The sequence below is a fragment of the Diuraphis noxia genome, unplaced genomic scaffold, assembly GCF_037042655.1.
Source record: "Diuraphis noxia isolate RWA-SAM2 unplaced genomic scaffold, SU_Dnox_SAM2 contig0003, whole genome shotgun sequence".
In the NCBI taxonomy this organism is placed as follows: Eukaryota; Metazoa; Arthropoda; class Insecta; order Hemiptera; family Aphididae; genus Diuraphis; species Diuraphis noxia.
In genome coordinates, this window is record NW_028301713.1 from 57,195,965 (window position 1) to 57,217,901 (window position 21,937).

A 21,937-nucleotide genomic window follows, 5' to 3' on the forward strand; every position below is an offset into this window, starting at 1 on the left:
AACGCTGCGCGTATTTTGTATTGATTATTCATTAATCGTTATAGATAAAATATAATAATATAATATAGATATCTATGTACATTTTTTGTTTTTAATTTAGGTTTAAAAAAAGTTAATGTTTTCTTTGTAAATAAGATTATAAATAATAGTTTAACCATCTGAATGAACAAATTGATGAATAATATATACCTAAGTAATCGACCTCTCTTAAATTCAATTGACCGACAGATACAGCAAGTTATTCTAACTTTGCAGTATCCGCCACTGTGTAAAGTCGTACCGGCTGGGTTACGGCTTAGTCAACATATTATTTATAATTTATATTAACAATTATTATACTGAGAGTATTCATGCATAATACCTATCACTCTATCAGTAATAATAATTTAATTCAACTGGAACTAGCGAAGTAGCGAAGTGGCGAAGAGTATCATCTCAGCTCTCAGGATGCTCATCGCCTTCGAGAGTTCGGCGTGAACATGCAATAATGGTTTTATCGCTCACACGGGTAAAAAAAAAAAAAAATAATAATAATAATATTAAAATGTGACATTGTTGTATTGTATATACAATACGAAATACAATAATAATAATAATATATTTTTATATTCTTACACATTATTATAGTGTGTTAAGGGTCGGCGCCTCGGCGGGTGGCGGCAACCGGTCTGTCGTCGTCGCTGCACCAGTAGTTGCAGTCGCAGTGGTAGTGGTGGTAGCCGTGAGGAGTGGGAAGAACCGCCGAACCGGTGGCCGAACACACAGCAGCAGTGTATATTGCGAACGCGATTGTTCGTCGTGTTCGTAACGTACTCGCCGTGCGTGCGCTCGCCTCTCGTGCGTCGTTTTGGTGTAACGCGCCCGTCACAACATCTCCAATTTTTTTTATCGTTGTCGTTGTAACGCGTTCACAAAACACCATCACCGTGGCCACTACTGCAACCGCCGGTGGCATGAACGTCGCCGCGGCTTATCCGGGTTTTCCGGAATACGCAGGTTACTCCGACGGCACCACCACCACCGCCGCTGTGACCGTCACGGCGGCGAATGGCCTAGCCGATGATGAAAAACACTCGCCCAAGCGGCCCCGGAAAACCGTCTTGAGTGGATTTCGAACCGTTTTTGAACCATCCATGAACCGGTTGTCGATGAAGATTTACGGCAGTGAGAAGGCCGTGCTCAAGGAACGGCTCAGGCAACGACTCCTGGGTGCCTGGATCATCCACCCCTGTTCCAAGTTTAGGTAATACACTGCAGCTGAAAGCTAAGGTTAATGGCCCATAGAGTTTCAGAACTTTTACCTGCGAAAACCTGTTGAAATAGGTTAGAGCAATTGATTTCGACACTTACTTATTAATTATCAAAATATAATTAGGCCTACCGAGTTAAGCTCGGGACCTCCTCACTGGTTTTATCCTGGCCTGGGGATGATGTTTACCTGCCATGTTAGGGGTGCTCGAGTACCGGGGTGTCATGCGCCCAGGTGAATCGTTTTTTACCCGTATAATTAAAATAATGTGTTTCTACGAGTTTTTTATAATGTGTTTGAGCGAGTATAATATGATAGGTACAATATAAAAAATAAAATATGAAATTGTAGTAATAGTTATTTATGTTGTGTGAGATTGACGTTGTAGAATACATAAATAGTATGGGAGTAAAATTTGCAGGAAAATAATTTTTAAGAAAAGACAATAAAGACAATTTTTTTTAATTTTTATAATATTTTAGCTTGATTTTTTATGTATTATTAAAAAAAGGTCACCTAAAAATTGCAATTTTTTTAAATCCACTCTAACACTAACCGCCCCGAGTACCGAACAAACGTATCAGGCCCAGGTTTATGCTTTCCTGTCTTAATAACATGTTGACATTATATTATTACATTATAAACAATTAAAATTCACTATAAAAGTAGACTTTGTATAATTTGTTTTACATAAACCGTCGCATAACTATATTTTTGACTTGTACTGTACAATAAGAAATTCGTCTCGAGTTCGCTGTAATAACGTCATAGGAGAAAACGACTTCAGGTTTGTGCACCCCTATTTTGAATTTTACGCTTGGTTAATGGTAGATGCTCTTGTTAACGTTTCTCTAGTCGTTTTACATCGACCTTTTTATTAAAAATATATGCGATATATCAAAGCGATTTGTTTGTGTAACCGGTTTTGACTCGTACACAAAAGGCTTTTTTAACTAAGTCGGATTGGCCACCTGCAGATAGGGTGTCTTTTAATATATAAGAAATTCGAAGTCTATTGTGACAAAATCTCAGTCTATACTTCTATATATCATGAAATGATAAATTATTGTTCTCTTTACATTTTACGATTTTTACACTGGTCACATCGTCTCGTATAAAGTGCTGCAATCTCAGTGTCAGTGTGATTTCCAATTGAGAGTTGTTTCTCGAAACAGAGTTTTCGATTGTCCTCAAACGTGGACCTATAATACTATAGTAATATAATATTTTATTGTGCAATTTTGAAAAGAAACACACATTATTATAAGACTTATCCAGCACATTGGCTTGAACTTAAAAAACAGGAAAGTATAAACTAGTAAATTTTTTTTTTAATAAGTGTGTTTAATAATTTGCATCTAATAACTTGACAATTGTTCATCATTACACGTATAATTGTGTATTATATATTAAACAATTATACGCGGTGTGTTTTTATATTATAATTTATGTTTTTTTAAAATAAACAACTCTTCTTAATTCTCATATTAAATACGGTAAAATGTAGTAATATTATACAGATATTTCATATTTACATTATTTTACCTGCATACATATCTGTGTACACAATTTTCATTGATTAAATATTAATTATAGTTTATTTTAGTTGTGTTCAAAATATAAATATGTTAATTAAATTCAGCATAAAATATTATGAAAGAATAAATAAAATATTTTAATTTATTAAAATGTATATTCTTTACCTACTATACTTTGAATTAAAATTCGAAATGATGGTACTAAACATATTCATTGATTTATACGTAAAGATTACAATGTAAACTACAAAAATAATCAATTATGTTACTATTAACCTTTGATTTTGAAATAAGTATAGTAAATATATATTTATTTAAGTTATAATATTATGTTCCGTTTTTTTTTTTATATAGCAATATAAACTTTCAGCTGTTGTTACAATAAATTAAATTATCTAATGAAATATAAATACATATTTCATAATTACCGTATACGTATAATATAAGTGTCTACCTAGTTATTATTATCAATTAAAGCGTTACGGTCCACTTAATTTATAAATATTATCATTGAGCATACACACCAAAAATTATAATAACCACTTTTTTCGTCTTTCGTCTATGTTTTTTCATGTTTTTATGACTTTAGGCCTTTAGCTATTTTGGTAGTATTTTCTTATTTTTAATACTTTCAATTTATTATAATAAAATATTATAGTAGGAGGTAGATACCAAATCATTTTATTGTGTTAACAATAAATAACATATCATCACAATATAATTTATATTTTGATCACTATCGTGATTATTATAGGTATATTATGTTATTATATTATGTATGTTAATAATTATTATAATTTATAAACGTCTAGTGCATTTGTAGGTGTAGCCATGCAATATTGTGCAGATATTAGAACTTATACAATTTTTAAAATTAAAGTTGTTTTTGTAATACAAATGACACAAACGCATTTTTCTCTCCGAATATTCTATCGTTAAATTATTTCGTTTAACTATATAAACACAAATTATTTTTGTTCAAAATCTTTTAAAAATACCAATGAATTGTTAGTGACGAAAAGTATAGACAAAATAGGTTTGCAGATGCATATATAAGGTCGGTAAAGGGTTCGAACAATATGTTTGCGCGTTATGTAATAAAATAAATCTTCAAAGTCACCGATGTCGCGTGTTTATAAAACAATTTTTTAGATACCTGCAGAAGCTTAGGTAACCCACTGAACAACCGTTTTATTTATTTAAACCCGACAAGATGAAAATATATTCTAAATTGCTTTCATTTTAATCCTATTCACACAACGAACTAGATTGCAATACTTATAACGTGTTTTGTGGCATATTAAATTTTTTCTGTTATATGACTAGGAAAAATATTACAACAACTCTCATCAGTTGTATCGTTTCGTTCAAAAGGATGAACTTATTAAGATATATCATTATTAATATATGTATTTTTTCGGCTTTCTGATCTTATTCTGGTTATATTAAGGCTACGTAAGTGGGAGGAGGGTTGAGTAGTAGACCGGTTCATATGACGCGCAACCCTCTCACACCCACATTATAAATACCAACTACCACACAATATAAGTATATTATAGTATTATAATACACGTTCTATGCATTAAATGTCATAAATTTATGCGTTTGTTATAAACATTAAATTTATTCATCTGACATATGTAATATTTACCAGGCGGGGAAGCGGAGTATACTATGCGTGTGTGGTATTTTAAGTCAGACATATGCGACTGCAATCGGACAATAATATATTTATAAAAGGTATATAATCTATACAGATTACAGGGTGTTATATACTCGTATATATATATATTTTTTTTTGTAGGGGTAACCTAACAATTTAATTGTTATAATAATGTTTTTGCTTCATAAAAATAATTAATTTTCTTTATTAAAATTATTTACTAATAATTTCTTAGTTGATGATTATGTTTGCGAACAATTAACAAATAATGTTATATATTAGATATTAACGTGCTTTTGCTCGTAAATAAATAAACATCGTATTGCAGTCCTTTTTGCTTGTATGCAAGCCAACTAATATACATAATATGTTTTTTTTCTTTGTACGTTTGTGCCCGTGAACAAATATTACGATATTATTCTTGCTATGGTTATACTCAAAATAAACGTATTAAACTCATTTGTTCAGTTCCTTAAGGTTTGAGAACGAAATGCATTAAATTACGTTTCAAAAAAAAAAAATTGTTGTTCTGTTCTCAACCCACATTTTACACTCTAGAGTTGCGATCAGCTTATATTTTTATTACTTATATAGTTATATATGGATTGATATAATGTTTAATTTCGTGTCTGTTTTGTGGCATATTAGCGCGAAGCTTATAATCCAGGATACCTACATTTGGTGAATCTCGCTGGAGTGATCGACCACTATACGACTCCATCCCTCCTGCATACCATAGGTACTGCTTATTTATAATTAATATTTCTACTGAAACTTTTTTGATATCATACGATAGTTTTGTTAAATGGAAACATAATGTTCCTTGAAACTGCGTTCTGTACGATATACAACAATGCACACATCCAGTTGGCATAATTTATTATTGTAACTAGATATCTAGATGAATAGATATACACTTCTACCATTCTATATTATCACTATATCAATAGTATCTATAGACTATAATATGTCAGACTTGTTGATGACGATATATGGCGATACGTATTATGAAATTTTAAATTTAATAAAATTATAATATTATATAGGTACCTAATTGTTACGATAATGACCGCAAAATGGGAAATGGATTTTAAAGAACGAAATTGAATATTTACTATAAATATTCAATTACATTACAAAAATGATTATATTATAGGTCAAGTGTACATAATGCACGTTAACTCCATATTAATCGAATACAGTATTATATTATATATGTTTTAACATTCGATTCTTTACATTTAAATTAATCGAATATTTTATTTTTTATCGTAATCGAACGTTTGTTCAATTATATTTTCCCTCTCGGATTTATGCATTATAACAATAATGTTGATTACTGTTTCCAGGTAGGCTTAGATTTTTCGAATGAATACATTTTCATAGAATTATGTAGGGGGAAAAGGAGTCTACTAGTAATTCATATTTATCATCGATTTTTTTTGTTTTAATTTGGAATTTGTATTTTATACAATTTTATTCGACAGTAAATATTTATACTTGGTAAATTTTTTAGTAAATATTTGTTGAATTATACCGTATACTTTAATTGTATGTTTTGTTACCATATATGTAATTTTTTATTAATTAATCTATATAATCTTCATAATTCTACACTGTAAGACATAATAAAACTTATAATCACACGAAGTTAGTAACATAATTTGTAACATAAAATGGATGATAAATTCTGTGAATTTTAAAATTATATACATACTTAAAAACATAATTGCTAATAAGGTATTATTTACACTCTGGGAGGAAATATATTTTTACAATTAATATTCGTCCCACATTTTGACATTCATTATAAATGTGTAACCATAAACACCAGATAGAGAACTTAACTTGATGTTTTCTACTTGATATTAGGTTATTAATCGTAGTAACGTAATAATGTATAATAATAAGTTTTTATTATATTATGTAATATGATTTATTTTAATATATATATATATCATGCATTCAGTAATAACTATACTTATTTTTTTTCTATGTAAAGATGTAAATTTTAAATTACTCAATTAGAATATTATAGTTATGTATACCATAGTTTTTAATACTCAAAATTCAAATTTTTTAAGATGTATATTTTATATTTTAATAAAAATGAAAATTATTTAAGTATTCGAAAAATTATTGTGATTTGGACCATATAAATAACCAAAAATAATTTTTATATTATTGAATGATTACATTTCTTTTCTAAATAGTCTAGTACTCCAGTTGTCAGTAGTTTATGAAAACTATCCAGACATTTGGATGATTGCTACTATATTTTTAAAAGATTTTTTATTAGGTTGGTGAATACTACTGAAAAACATAGTTTTTGTTACTAAATAAATATAATTTCTAAGAAGCTGTCTCATTTAGATCTGGTTTCTCAACCTTTTTGATATCACAGAACACCAAATAATAATATTGTTTTCATGCGGAACCTCTTTGAAAATTATCTTTAGAGTACCGCCCGCCGGCGGTCTTTCTCTCTTGCGATTTTAAACTTACGCGGAACCCATAAGTGATCTTCGCGGCACCCTAGGGTTCCGCGGAACATAGGTTAAGAAACACTGATTTAGATAACTCTATTTTTTTGATCTTATATTGATATGTATTGTAATTTTTGATATTTTTATTGATTAGCTTAATATAATGAAAGTTTTTAATAATATCCATTATATTAATTTTATTTATAATGAGTCATATATTATATGGAAAAATATGTAAATTTAAATTGTCTAAATATTTAAAATATAGGTATAACATTACAACTAGAAACATATAAAAATAATTATATAGTAAATTATTGTCATGTTTTTCTAAATGAATTCTACATAATGTTTTTGTTTTGAATCTCAAAACTGAACATTCTAAATATTGTGACATTCATTCTTTTTTATACGAAAGTGTCTGCAGTAAAAAAAACACATCTTTGTACACCCTTCATATCTTTCATTTTGCTCAGAATTAAAAATAGTTAAGTGAACTCCATACCCACATAATATGTGTTTCGCTGCCTCTTATTAGCTCATAATAGCATATTTAACAAAACATTTCTGGTGGTGTTGGTCCTAATAAGTAAAAAATTATGCGGGAGGGGAAAGCAATACACCTTTGTTTTGAAATTGAAACTTTTATCTCTCACATATAATATTATACATTTATACGGCCTTGCGACTACTTATAACCTATGCTATTATATTGGTTAGGTATTATAATACGTATATATATTAAATATGAATTTTTATAACTTAAAAAACAGATACATTAATAGAAATATGAAGCAGAATGCATCAAATATTTGAACATGTATCTGCAGGTCAAAAGTTCTTTTAAAGTTATTTGTGTATATAATTATAGTAAAAGTATTTTTTTATTTTTTTTTATTGATCGTTTACAACTTCGGCAACAAAGGCCATTAGTTATTTTATTTTTTACATTACGTTTGCTTACATGTTTAGATTTGGTTATAAATATTGGTTTGCTTGAGGAAGTTAATTAAATCTGCGTTGAGTTGGTGATTGGCTCCAAGGGCTGCATCGAGGTTGTGTGATATCCCGTGTTTGATCCTTTCTTGATTATACTTTATGCAGTCCGATATGATGTGCTTGACAGTGAGATTTGTTCCACAGGTTGTGCAGATGGGGGGTTCCTCTTTGGCCATGAGGAAACCGTATGTGATTCTATAGTGTGTCCTATCCGTAGTCTATTTATTACTGTTTCTTCTTTACTTTTGAGTGAAGGGTTATACCATTGGGTAGTGTCACCTTTGATTTCATTGAGTTTGGTATTTTGTTTGGACCAGATATTTTGCCATTTGTCGTTGGTGATTATTTTAATGCAACTAAAAGTATTATAGTCATAAATATTATGACTCAAAATACTCATACATTATTGTGACCTTTCATCAACTGAGCAGGACTGAATATAATTCAATATAATACTGTAATTAATAATATTAATTTATATATGATATAATATTATGTCCAAATATTTATGATATTAAGATAGTAGGTTTTTTTTTCTTCCCAAGATAGTAGGTATCCATCCATAGTTTCTTGTTTGTACTCTAATTTAAGTTTTTGTTTTTTAGGAAACTTTGGATCAGATGGTTGATAAGCACTCATTTTCTTGAATTTTTAATTCTGTTTGATTAGATTTGTTAAAATTGCAGCTTTATTGCATTATTTTCTAAAAGTTTAATACTTTCCGATTTTGTATTTCGCATATTCTTTAGAGAATCGCATGCACCTCTCAAACCCACAGTCCGGCGACCATAAAACATCTTATAGCACTGTATGATTTGTAAGTCTTCAATTCAAATTCTTTGAAAAAAATATCCAAATAATATGGATGATTAACGGAAAACATAAAAAATATATTATTTATTTTTAAACTTTATAACAATTATGGTTGGGGTAAATAAAATCGACTGAATTTCAAAACTATATGTTCGAAATCGCTTTAGGGATTGAATGGAACCAAAAAATGATTCTGTTTTTAGAATCGCATAAAATCACAAATACCCATTTGAATAATTTTAATTGTTTTAATGCGCGGTCAATGATAATCCCGGACTGATCATTTATACTGGAAAATATTTTTAATAAATTATTTTTGGAAAGTATCGAAATAAATGAGTTATAAAAGTGTCAGTTTACTGATTTAATGCTGTATGAATTATGGATCAATTGATTTGTTCCATTTAAAATTACCTATATACTTTAAAGTATAAATAAAATATTAATGTAATTTTTCGAAATTCCGTTATAGAAATATTTTACCGTTTTGAAGACTAACAACCGACCAACATGCCACACCTCATTTATTAGGGGCGTCATCGTTTTCGGCCAAAATGTACCCTTCCCTTTTTGGCCGGTACCTACAGTTTTACATATTATTAGCTTAGTCGCATAAATTAGCAATTAGTTTTTGTTAGAAAAATTTTACTTTTTTTTTATAGTTTGAACTCTTCAATATAAGTTTAATTTCATTCATAGTTGGTTTTTTGGAAATTAAGATAAACCAGTATTATCCTTGATCCTTGTTAGTTTGACATAATATAATATAAAACGCGTCTGAATCGGTTATAGTGTAGTATCAAAATGTTTTGTGCGACAATAACGATAAAAAAATAAAAAAAAAATAAAAAAAATACTGTCATTAGGTACTTGACTTTCAGCGAACGCATATTTTTTGTATCAGAATTATTATTATATAGGTATTATAAAATTATATTAATATTTATTCAACTATTATATTAGGAAACCTTAATAACTCTCAACATATTCGTGAATGCACATTTTATTAGTATTATAAGACTTTATTATAATGTTTATATTCGATTAATTTAATATTTTTTTACAGTTTATTGTCAATTGTTTTATTTTATTATTTTTTCACACAGTTATAGGTAATAATGTTTGTAAAAAAACTACTGGCCGAAAAGGGAACGGTAAGTTTTAGCCGAAAACTGACACTGGCCGAAAAGAGGGCCACCCTTTATTAGACCCTTAAGAATACCAGGTATACATATTATGGCGGTAGTAAAATGTTTTCAAGTCTTGTATAATGGATTTTAGGATTTGTATCCTATTCGGGCTGATATTTGGAGACACTCTAATAGGTATATATCATACTACGAACACGGTGAACCATAAAAAAAAAAAAAACGTTCTCAAGGACAGCCACTGTGGACGTATCTTGATTTAGGTCGGATAACAGACCTATATATCTAGTTATACATGATACTTGGAAATAAATATAAACTATGCCTATCTGGGTCTTATGTTTTTTTAACTCCAACTTTTTTTTAAATTAACGTTATTTGTTGTTTTTTCTTCATAAAATTGAAAAATTTTTTATTTTTGATTATCCTCTACGCAATCAACAAAAACCAGCGGTAAAAAGGTTTCCATTAAACCACGTAATGAAGTGGTTTACAATAAATTATGGTATATAATATGCATATTATAGCATTGTATAAAAGATTGAGGAATAACACGTAAAATAGTTTGATTTTGATAAGGTTTATAAAAAAGTTATTTGTTTATAATATTGATGTTATGTATGATATAAAATTACGGAACAGACATAAATATAATATATACAACTCGGAGTAACTCCATTTCTAAGTTTTCAATATTTACGGTTAATTGTCAAACGTCTGTATGTCATTTGTTTGTGAATGTTGAAAAATAGATAATAATGTTTTTCCATGCATATTGCATATGCAATATACATACAACAATAACTCATCAAGATACGAACAATTAAATTAATATTATATTGGTAGTCCGTGTAAATGAGTTAAATTGGTTTGAAATACAAAATTGATGAGAAAATCGTCCATAATCTAAACGTAATATCTTTTTTACGACCAGTATTTTGTAATAGCAATTTCATAAATTATTGGTGCTTAAGAAACGAGATGCATATTATAAACGCATTTATATTTGCATTTAAATACACACACTCACTATAATACATTTCATTAATATAATATACGGTTAGTTATAATACTTTTTAACGAGAGCAGTATAGACAATAATAATAATAATTTATGATAATATGAGTATACATTGTTTGCATTCAGTTTATTTTTGAAATTATTATTTGAATTTCCAAACATTTATGAATAATATGTTGATATTACATATTTATACATCTCGGTATGTCATTTTTTTAATTTTATTATTATTAGAGTGGTTTCAAACGTAAATCTATTGTTTTTATTTTGTTTTTTTTAACCACTTATCTATTGATATCTATATATATCTACTGGTGCACTTATTATTAATTTCTCAGTTTGCATGATTTGAAAGGACATGCCCATGATTTACTTTGTATTGATATTATTGTTATACTCAATATGCATAATATATTAATATGTTACCCCAAAAATGGAAAATCTCTTTTTTTATTCAAATAAACATAATATAGGTTTGTATAATTTCATATTAGATATTTGATCATATTATTATCTATTATAAATATACCTAAACGTATTTTGTTTTTAAAAATCAATTATTGTCTATTGATACTCGTACGCTTAATTATTATTCCCTTGTTTCCTTGATTTGTAAAGTAATGCTTAGCATTTACTTTGAATAATTGATGTCGATTGTTATATTCAATAAGCATTTATGACGCTATACTTCGCAAATGTAAAATGTCTTTTTTATTCCAATAAATGTATAGATTTATACATTTCTTCATATTATTCGAATATATATGTATATTAAATAAATATTTTTATTATTAGTATTCTTATACAGGTATACAAATGTAAGTGATTGTATACACAATTACCGTTATTATCATTACCATTAAATGGAATGGTTACCAAGTATTATACAGGGTGATTCTTTCATCAAACAACACTTCTATGGTGTTTGTGTGTAAATACCACCTAACATACACCTATAACACACAAACACCACCCTAAAACACCCGACTTTGGGAGGCTATATCTTGTAAACGGATTAACGAAAAATGAAAATTTAGACGTGAAAATTCATTGAAAAAATAGCCTTTTTAGTTTATGAAATTTTAAGTATAGGTTGTGATTTAAAAATCAAAAGTTGATAATGGTTAACCTGATAAATATAAGGATGAAAATATTTAAAAAATATATAGTTCTAGTCTTCTAGAACAAAATGGTTCAAAAATTTTGAAAAAAAAAATTTTAAAAAAGTCAATAGTTTTTGAAATAATGAGTGTTGTTTGATAAATGAATCACCCTGTATATTTTATTATTTACGATACCAGAATTAAATCGTTGTATACTTGAAAGTTCCACAGTTATTATTTTAGAAGATTATTATTATATGAATGTAACGATTTGTAGGTTTATAAGATGTAAACATTGAAATAAATTGTCAAAAGAACTTTAATAACTATATGTTTGGATTGTACAGTTGTTTTTTTATGCTGTCAACAATCATTAGATTGAAAATAAGTTGCTCAACAATTATTGTGATACGGTACAAAACACATAACACTTATAAAGGCCGTTCTCACGGCCAACAAATATTACTTGTTTGGCAAGCAAAGACCACTCAATGGCTTGCACACAACTTACACAAACAATTATATTGTGCATGAGTACTTTACTGCCGAGTGAAAATGGCATTGTGGATGCCTGGCGACCCGTAGATCGATGTCACGTTCACTCGCCGAACACCAATACGCCCACCAACCATAACAACGCTAGGGTCGGGTCGATGCGTATAATATATGCGGGTGCATTCGATCAATCATTACCAGTAATTCTCCAACCTTCAAGACATCAAGACTATCCAAAATTCATTGCTGCTGTCACTTGAAAACGGAGAAGACCATCAACTGCCGCACCGGAGAAGTAGAACTGCAGGAACCGACCGTTGATACCAGCGAACCCCAAGACGCCGCCCGAAACCCATCTACGACGACCGAAGCGACGATACGAACCAGGGCTTGGAACCTTTATGATTTTTTCGGTTTCGGTTCCAATTCGGTTCTTTAAAAAACTAAAAATTCGGTACCGGTTTCGGTTCCGGTTCTTAAAATTACAGAATTAAGGTTTCGGTTCTGGTACCGGTTAATACCGGTATTTAGAGGTTAATTTTTTTTTTCAAAAAGTAAAAAAAACCAAGTAGACCGCCGCCGGACCGGAATACCGCCAAGCCCGTTTTCGGGGCACATAAAACAAACAAGTCCCGCATAGGCCACGCTACCCGTACGGGAATACGTACCAACGCTACTTATTTGAGTAGGCTGCATGTATCCACGCATACCTTCCCGAACTGTGAATAAACCATGTCATTCTCCACTTTATCAAGATGTGGTCTCGACCCCGTGAACTATCATCTCCATACCTTGTATATTAGCATTACATAGAAATAAAAAACACGTTGATTACCTGAAATTACCCGAATGTTACACTTTCTTTAAAGTGACGGATATTCGTCCACGGCGGCTCCGTTAGAATTGATTATGATTCCTATATTAGTACATCATCATATTATTTCTTCTAAAGCTTAAATTGTATTACTCATTACTCAATTATAAATTAATTTGTGCGAAAACTTTTATTTTTTTTTTCTAGTATGAAATAGGGTTTCTTTTCAACGTATAGTATAATGTTCTTCATGAATCTTGCTAGCAAAAAATGCGTTACACTCGATTAATCAGTTTATCGTGAATGTAATTACGCTGTGTCATTAAGCTTTTATAGAAATTATATTTGCTTAATTTTATTAGTAGGCGTGACTGCGTGAGCTAATGGAATTTTCATTTTTCAAAACTTTAAAGATTGAGTAATTACTTACCATATGTTATTACAGATCAAGAAATATAATTCAAATTACTGTTTTCAAAACTGAATACCTAATTTTGTGTACTTTAATTAATATCTAAAACTTATTAATTATCTAACTTATGAGTATCGTCTACCCTTCATAGTATATAGTTTACTTAAAATTTCAGTTGAAATGGTATCTTAATGTATACTTAGAACACTAATTAAACGAACAAATAATATTTATTCATTTTTATGTTCAGTTGTGATAATATACTATAATATAATATTATATGCTATTTTTCCCAAGATAAATTGAACCTTTAAATTTTATGATACATTTATTATTATTATTTTGTTTTTATAGGTTAAGCGTCAACTACATAGGTTATTAGCTTTAACAGAAGTATTACATTCTTACATTATAATATGTTATCGTACAATTCATTTTATTTTAGATATAAATTTATGTTTTGATAATAGTTAGAAAATGACCAATTGCTTCGTACAGGTTCTCAGGAATGTTAAAGTCTTTCCTAGCTTCGTTGAAGTTTGGGCATTGGGCGATGTGTTTGATTTTGATGGAGTAGTTTTCATTGCATTTTGGTATAGGGGTGGATCTTTCTTTTCCATAAGGTGTCCACGTGTGAATTTTGTGTGGCCTATTTTAAGTCGATTAAGAATTACCTCATTTTTTCAGTTTAGGTCAGTATATTTCGGCCAGAGCTCGACAAAGTGCTTAATTTCTCTAAACTTATTTTTCATCATAGTGTGCCATTTGGTGTTTCAAAAATCAATGCAATATTTGTTTATATTTCTTTCTATGTCAACAAGTGATGAAAAAGTAATTATTTCACTGGTTGGACTATTTAATTAATGCATTTCTTGCTGCTTTATCTACTCCTCATTTCTTTTTATGTTGCAATTACCTGGAGTCCAAATGAATCTAATTAATGAGGAAAGAAGGTAACTAATTTTTAGAGCCAATGGCTCAGTTAGTATTTTAGATTGTAGATTTTTCAAGGAACTGAGTGAGTCGGAATATATATCCATTTTTGTATCATTGGTTTTTAGAGTTAATTGGGTTAGGCTCTAGAAAACGAGCTATATAATTAAGTGATAACTTAGTTCTGTTGAACTGAAGTGGGGGTTCTCCCGTCAAGGATAACAAACTGGTTATCGGGCTGCTTTTGAATGTGCCAATTGAAAATCTCAGTCCTGCATTATGGATTATATCTACAATTTTTAAAATTTTCGAGTCTGTGTTTCCATTAAAAATTGAACTATAATCGAGTTTAGATCTTACTAGTTACTAGCGTATATACTTTTAATAATATCAGCAGCCCATTCATAGTGGCTTAATGTTTTAATTACATTGAGGCTTTTGTGTGAATTTTTTTGGGTGACATGATATTAGATTTCCAAAACCGCTTTTTGTCAAATGTGAGACCCAGTATTAAAATGTTTTCAACAAAAGGTAAGCAAGTGGTATCAAGAAAGAGTTGGTTTTGGTAATTTTCTTTTATCTGAAAATAAATGCATTTTGTCTTTTGAGATGAGAAAATGAAGTCGGCTTTAAAGCGCCATTCAAAAAGGTCATTTAGGCACTTTTGGAGTATTCCGGCCATTACAGAAATTTGAGTACCAAGAATGTATATGTGGGTGTCGTCAGCAAAAATAATTGTTTTGACAGGATTTTTGATAATTTTAAGAAGATTATTGATTGCCATTTGAAATAACAAAAAAAGCTGAGGGGAGAACCTTGAGGAACTCCGTTTTCTAATATAAATGTATTTGATATATTTTGATCTCTAATTTTTACTTGAAAGGATTGTTGGTTTAAAAGGGTTGTTAAAAAGAGCATTTATTATTGTGTTCGATGTAAAACTTTATTTTCAGTATTATTTATTTCATACTCTATAAATAATAATCTCCTTTCAACCAACAAGAATAATGTATACACTTTACGTCGTAAAGTTTACGATAACCAATGGTTTCGGTTAAGATTTCAAGTACCTACAACAAAATTATGTAAAAATATTTAGCTTAAATTAATATTATAATCGTGTCAATTTGTATATTTATTTGATCTTTATAATTATAAACAAATATTTTATTGTTTCTCGATGTAAAATACATTGGTATATTTAATATTTATACATAAGGCGCAAAAATCAGAAGTATTATTCATTGATTGAAGTGGATTTTTAAAAATAGTGATTAGTAATGTACTTATAGTATTTAAATATTATTATTTAAAATGAAATTTGTAATACTTAAAATGTAATAAAATAATCATATAGAAAAAAAAGCACTTTTCCTAAAGCATTTGAGACGATGATAATGTACATATGCCATTATTATGGATAGAATGTAACTTTTTACTGAAACTTAAACTTAGTAATAAAGTATAATTTAAAGATAAGATGTCTGATTTTTCCATGATTTCGAACACTATATAATATAATATAATATATAATAGTTTTAAAATCTGAAAAGAGTGTGCAAAATGGAAAATAATAAAAGGTTAATAAGGATAATTTAAATATTTAATAATGTCTAATAGATTATTAATAACGTGTAAAAATAATAGATTCGGATTAAAAATGTATAAAAAAAAAAAAATATCATATCGAAATAATTAGTGTCTTATATCAAATCCTACATCCTTCTATAAATTTAAGTCATTACTCATTAGTCTATTGTGTAATTATGTATTAGGTATCACTTCAAGCTTATAAGTGTTTAAGTAATTTTAAATTTAAAAAAATAGAGATTATATTATTTAGCTAAGAATTTATATAGGTAACTATTGCGTGTACCTACAATTATTAAAATTCGTTTTTTTTATTAGAGTTTTTCAGTTGTCTTTTAACAATGTGGCTTTGGTAAGATGATGAATAAAAATTTTAATTTTCAGAGATTTTAATATTTTCTAATTATAAGTGTTGATCAGTCATGTTTTATTGAGCAATATACGAGTATATCTTGAATCCGATTGAATTTTAAATTATGTATTATTCTTTGTTTTTACTGTAATAATATGACGTTTGTAGTGTAAATTTCAATGATATATTAGTTTGTTTTGTAAATAATTGATGCGTTGAATCGTTAGATGATAGAATGAGCCAAAATACCTTAATGAATAAAACAATTTTAATTAAAAATTCCATTACAAAAACATTAAGTTTTTAACATATTACACATACGTTTTGGTTGTTTTAAAGGATAAATAAATTTTACTTAAACTAACAGTAATATGAAGTTTATGTATAGTTATATAACTTAGTTATACACATATTATAATATAATATTTGTTCGAGTTGCCACCATGTGCATACTAGGTATTAATTTTAATTTTAATGAACAATATAGGTAACTAAGAGCTTGCTCTTAATTCCATCTTTTGAATTTAATAATAGTTATTAATTTATTATTATATAATTAATATATTATCGTAATAAAATATCAATAATTGTTTCTGTTTAAAAAAAAAATGTGCTATGAGATGTTTGCTTGTAAGACGAGACAACATAATATATTATGTGACTGTAACGTTTTCTTAACTCTTTTTGGTTTCTGAAGAGAACGACGAGTGTGTATTAATTTAACAATAATGTGACTTTTTTTTATTCTGTCTGTCATAAACTATTGGGGTAGTATCAAATAAAATTGCTTCAGATTTAAACTCCGAGCATGATTTTTGAAAGAAAATTGAATCTAGTAATTAGTTGGTTCTTGGGAGAGGAATGAAGAAAAAATGCTAATTACTTTTCAAAAAAAAAGTGAAGTATCATAAATAAAATACGACAATTTTTAAGGAAAATCAATTTTTGACAAAATAAATTTTGTTTTTTTTTATGACACTCAAAAACGAATTATCCACCTTAGACACAGAATCATTTTTTTTTTGTTTTAAATGTTAAATTCTTTTCAAATTTCAAATTGGATCTCATTAGTGTTTTATAACGATTTCAGTTATTTTTTTGTAATCTAAAACTTTTATTCGTGGTTAATTTATAAAGTATTTATTTTTTTTTTTTTATTAATCTTTATAGCTTCGGCGACATGGGCCATTAGCTTTATACATAATTTACATTATACTATTAGGTACTTAAAATTTACATGTTTTAGGCGACAATTTAATTACAATAATAAGGGCTGTTGACTATATTTATTCTAATTAAATGTATTTATCTATTTTGGTTCGATTGATTCGTATAAGTTGGTTGGTATATTTAGTTTTTCTCTTTCTTCTTCATTTGATCGGCATTCTGTCATCAAATGTTTTACTGAGAGGGTTACTCCGCATGTGGTGCATTCTGACGGTGGTTGGTTCTTCATGAGTCCATGTGTGAGGTGGGTGTGTCCGATTCTGAGTCGGTTTATTATTATTTCGGTTTTTCTTGAAATTTTGTATTGCGGCCAGGGATTTATGTTATGTTTTATTTCACGTAATTTGTTGTTTTGGTTTGACCAGTGATTTTGCCATATATTTTGAGTGATTATTTTGATGTGTTTTTTTGTGTCTAAAATTGTGTTACTTTTTTGTTTAGGAGTTTCGGATACTATGGCTTCTTTTGTGTGATGATCGGCTAATTCATTTCCGTGAATTTTGCAATGTCCTGGTGTCCAAATTATTTGGACGTTCTTGTTTTGGTTTTTTAGATTATCGATTTGATTTATAATGTTGGCGGCAATGTCGTTGGTTTGGAATATATTTTGGATGCTATTGATGAAGCTTAGGGAGTGAATATATTGAAGTTTTGTTGAGGATAGTTTTCAATATGTTTAAGAGCTGATATTATGGCGATGGCTTCGGCGGTATAGATTGAGCATTTCTTTTGCAGTTTATATGTTATTATTTCTTTGTCGATTATGATTGCTATTCCTACTCCTTGTTCGCTTTTGGATGTGTCGGTATATATGTCTTGTCCTAAATATTTATTTTTGAGGTCGTAGAATTGACTTTTGAAGATTTCTGGGATGGTTTCTTTTTTTTTGTTTACTGCAAGTTCTGTGTTTAAGTTGATTTTGGTGGACCATGGTGGTGTTTGTATAATTAAGTATTTTATTATATTTGAAAAATCTAATTTGTATTTTGTGGTAATCTGATTGATGTGGTCTGGTATTATTTTTTCAGAGTTTTTTCTGGTTAGTCTTGCGGCGAAATTAAGTGCTATTTGAATTCTTCGGATCCAGAGAGGGGTTCGCTAGCTATAATGTAGATGCTTTCAACCGGGCTGGATTTGAATGCGCCGATGGCTAGGCGTAGACACGTGTTGTGTATTGGGTCTATTGTTTTTAAAGCACTGTTTTTGGCTGATAGGTAAACTTAAAAGTATTTTTATGTATAGATTAATACATAATATTGCTATGGACTAGCGTCCCGCATTACATAGTTCACGGTCAACTAGGTACCAGCCGCATCAATCTAGGGAAGGGTGCGACGATCCTTGTAAATGTAGGAGAGACAGCATTTCTGGAAATCATTAAAATTAGGGACATACTAAATCATGGGAACAGACGACTATAAAAATGTCCTCAATAAGGGTGCACAAGACGTAGTTTTATGCATCATTACAAAAGTTCAAAGAACCAAATGTTTAAATGTAATATTATAATATATACTCTTAATGTTAATTATAATATCAATCGCTAAGGTCTGCAGCTGCACGGGATGCACATTTGGCTTGTATGTGGGCGAGTAACATTTCCGTCAGTCTAGATAATTATACCACATCCGTGAGAACAGCGACAAGAACGAGTAGACTATGGGGAGTAGAGGGTAGCACTATATAAGGGACCCCGAAACGGCCTGTATTCAGACGCGACTTGACCAGACTAGCCAGAGCACCTTCACGCCAGTCTGTTGTTTAATTTAATTCATTGGACTTAGAAAATTTCTTATAAACAATATTTTGAACTTAGAAAATATTCGAATCAAACCGAATTTATTCTATCATTCAGAATACTTAACTTACATTCAGCTTCATGTTATAAATAAATATATGTTTTATCACAATAAATAACCAATTAATCTAATTAAGAAGAATTCTACGTTGTGTAATTAACTCAAGAGTCACCTTCCAAACATCATCCTTGACTACTGATACCTGTATGCGACGTGATCACTACATCTGGCGCAGTCGTGTACGGAACTACTAGTATTATTATAATATCACTACATCATAAGAGAATCATTTTTCGTATATTATGATTAAATTGATGACATTATATAATTCAATATAAATATAAGTAAAATATAAATTATATTTAAGTACCCACGCGACATCTGTAGAACTGTATAGCGGTATATATTCACTTGTCTCTCTTATTTCATAGTTAAAACAATAATATAATTTGCTTGAAAATTTTGAGACATAAAATGAACAAATTAAAATACTTATAGTTTACATGAATTCCTGTATTATATTTTATAGAAAAAATAGTACTTAAATTAATAAAAATTTAGACATTTCTGACTCTGACGTCTCTATAATATGCCTTTAGCCAGACCTGCAGGGCGCCGCATATACCACTCCATAACATCGTTGACGTCCACTGCACGCACCGCGTATAATAACAATTTATTCTCGGCTGCACCGGACTGCCCTGTGCGCATTGTGACTGCTCGGTGACTGGGCCCGGACGAATTGCATTCTCGCCCATCCGTCATCGCCATCCAGGTCTTTTGCACTATGCACATAAACAATTCAAATCCGGAAACGGATGTGTACCGGGGATGTGACGTGATACCGATCCCGTTGACCCACGCCAGCTCCACCGTCCCCGTGCCGGAGCACACGGTCAACTTGGACATAGGAGGTGCATTTTTCCAAGTGTCGTTGGACCGGACGTACCACGTCGGGTGCATCAATTTTGGCATGGAACCGGACACTGGCGCACTGCTCCACCGTGGTCAGCTAGTATCGTGTTTCCAACTCATCACCGATCACAGCTGGAACATCAGCGACTATGGCTACGTTCGTCCAGTTTATAGTCGCGTCCACGCTTCTTCCGTCTTCGTTACCACCGCCAACCGGTTTCCGCTTTGAATATGGCATCGACTTGTTCTTGTTTCTGCCGATGACTGATGAAACGCGTCGACCATTGGTTTCCGCTTCGATTACGAACACGGCTTGATAGTTGATAATATACTCGTTTTATGAACCCGGTCCGGGTCAAATAACGCGTTTATTGTTTGACCTTTCACCCGATAAGACCCATATTTTTAAACAAAGCCCTCCCCCCATTGGATTGGTTAGTTTTTGATATTTTTTCGTTTGTGGTATTCGATGTGTGAATAACCTAAAGTAATAATTAGTTTTTGAAGCTTTACTTAAAATGAGTTCTACAAATGTAAAGAACGAATGTAAAGAACGAATATCAACAGCGTAAAAATAATGATAAATTACCGTTAATAAAAGTTGTAAATGATACAATAGAATTTTTATAACATGTGTATTATTTATTAAGTACTGAGTGTAATAATATGACTTAAAACACATTGCCGTTTAAAATCTTAAGTTTTTACGAAAATAAATCAAATTCATAAGGTACCTATAGGAGTGAAATTAGTAATTTTAATTTTTTTAATTGCTCAATCTACCTTTGGTTGATGGGATTCGTGTTATTTTTATCTAAAAGATAAAACAGTCTATACAAATAAAAAAATGTTATATAGAAAACTTTTAAACTTATAAGTTAGGCTCAGCATTAGGTATATAATTTCTATTTTGTTGAAGGTTTACATAAAAATACAACTAAATGAAACATTTTAATTTCAGTTTAATGCGTTGAAATTCGTTGGAGAAAATATAATATCATTTGTACGACATCGGCTCGGCAGGAATCTTTAGTAACGCATTTAATTATTTTAATTTGAAAAAAAAAATACTTTTATTCAATTCATCTACTTTGTGATAGAATTTACTTAACGAGCACCATCATAATTATTAAGAAAGTAGTTTATTATTATTAGGTACCTCATTTGAGTTTTAGGTATTTTTTTCAGAAACCATGGTATTTATATATACCTAACTACCTTGTACATCTATCAGAAAAGATAACCTTCTCAAGTAACTAAAGTTTAATTCATAATATCATGATTTTGAATAGAAATCGGATAAAGATCGTTTTTAAACCTAGAATATACTTATCAACAGCTATATTATATCAATTGTATCATACTAATGGAATATAGAAAG

The 21,937-nt window shown here is 29.6% G+C and overlaps 1 protein-coding gene across 2 annotated transcripts in view; it reads left to right on the plus strand.

Moving 5' to 3' along the window:
- Positions 1-765: 765 nt before the first annotated feature.
- The window catches only part of Ih (hyperpolarization activated cyclic nucleotide gated potassium channel Ih), a 49,325-nt gene continuing 28,153 nt past the window's right edge, over positions 766-21,937 (plus strand). Inside the window, exon 1 of one of the 2 annotated variants that reach the window (XM_015515464.2) lies at positions 766-1,243. In XM_015515464.2, the coding sequence (XP_015370950.1) occupies positions 954-1,243 (290 nt within the window). In that variant the 5' untranslated portion in view covers positions 766-953. The remainder of the gene's footprint in view (positions 1,244-21,937) is intronic. The other variant, XM_015515465.2, reaches the window with a different exon arrangement.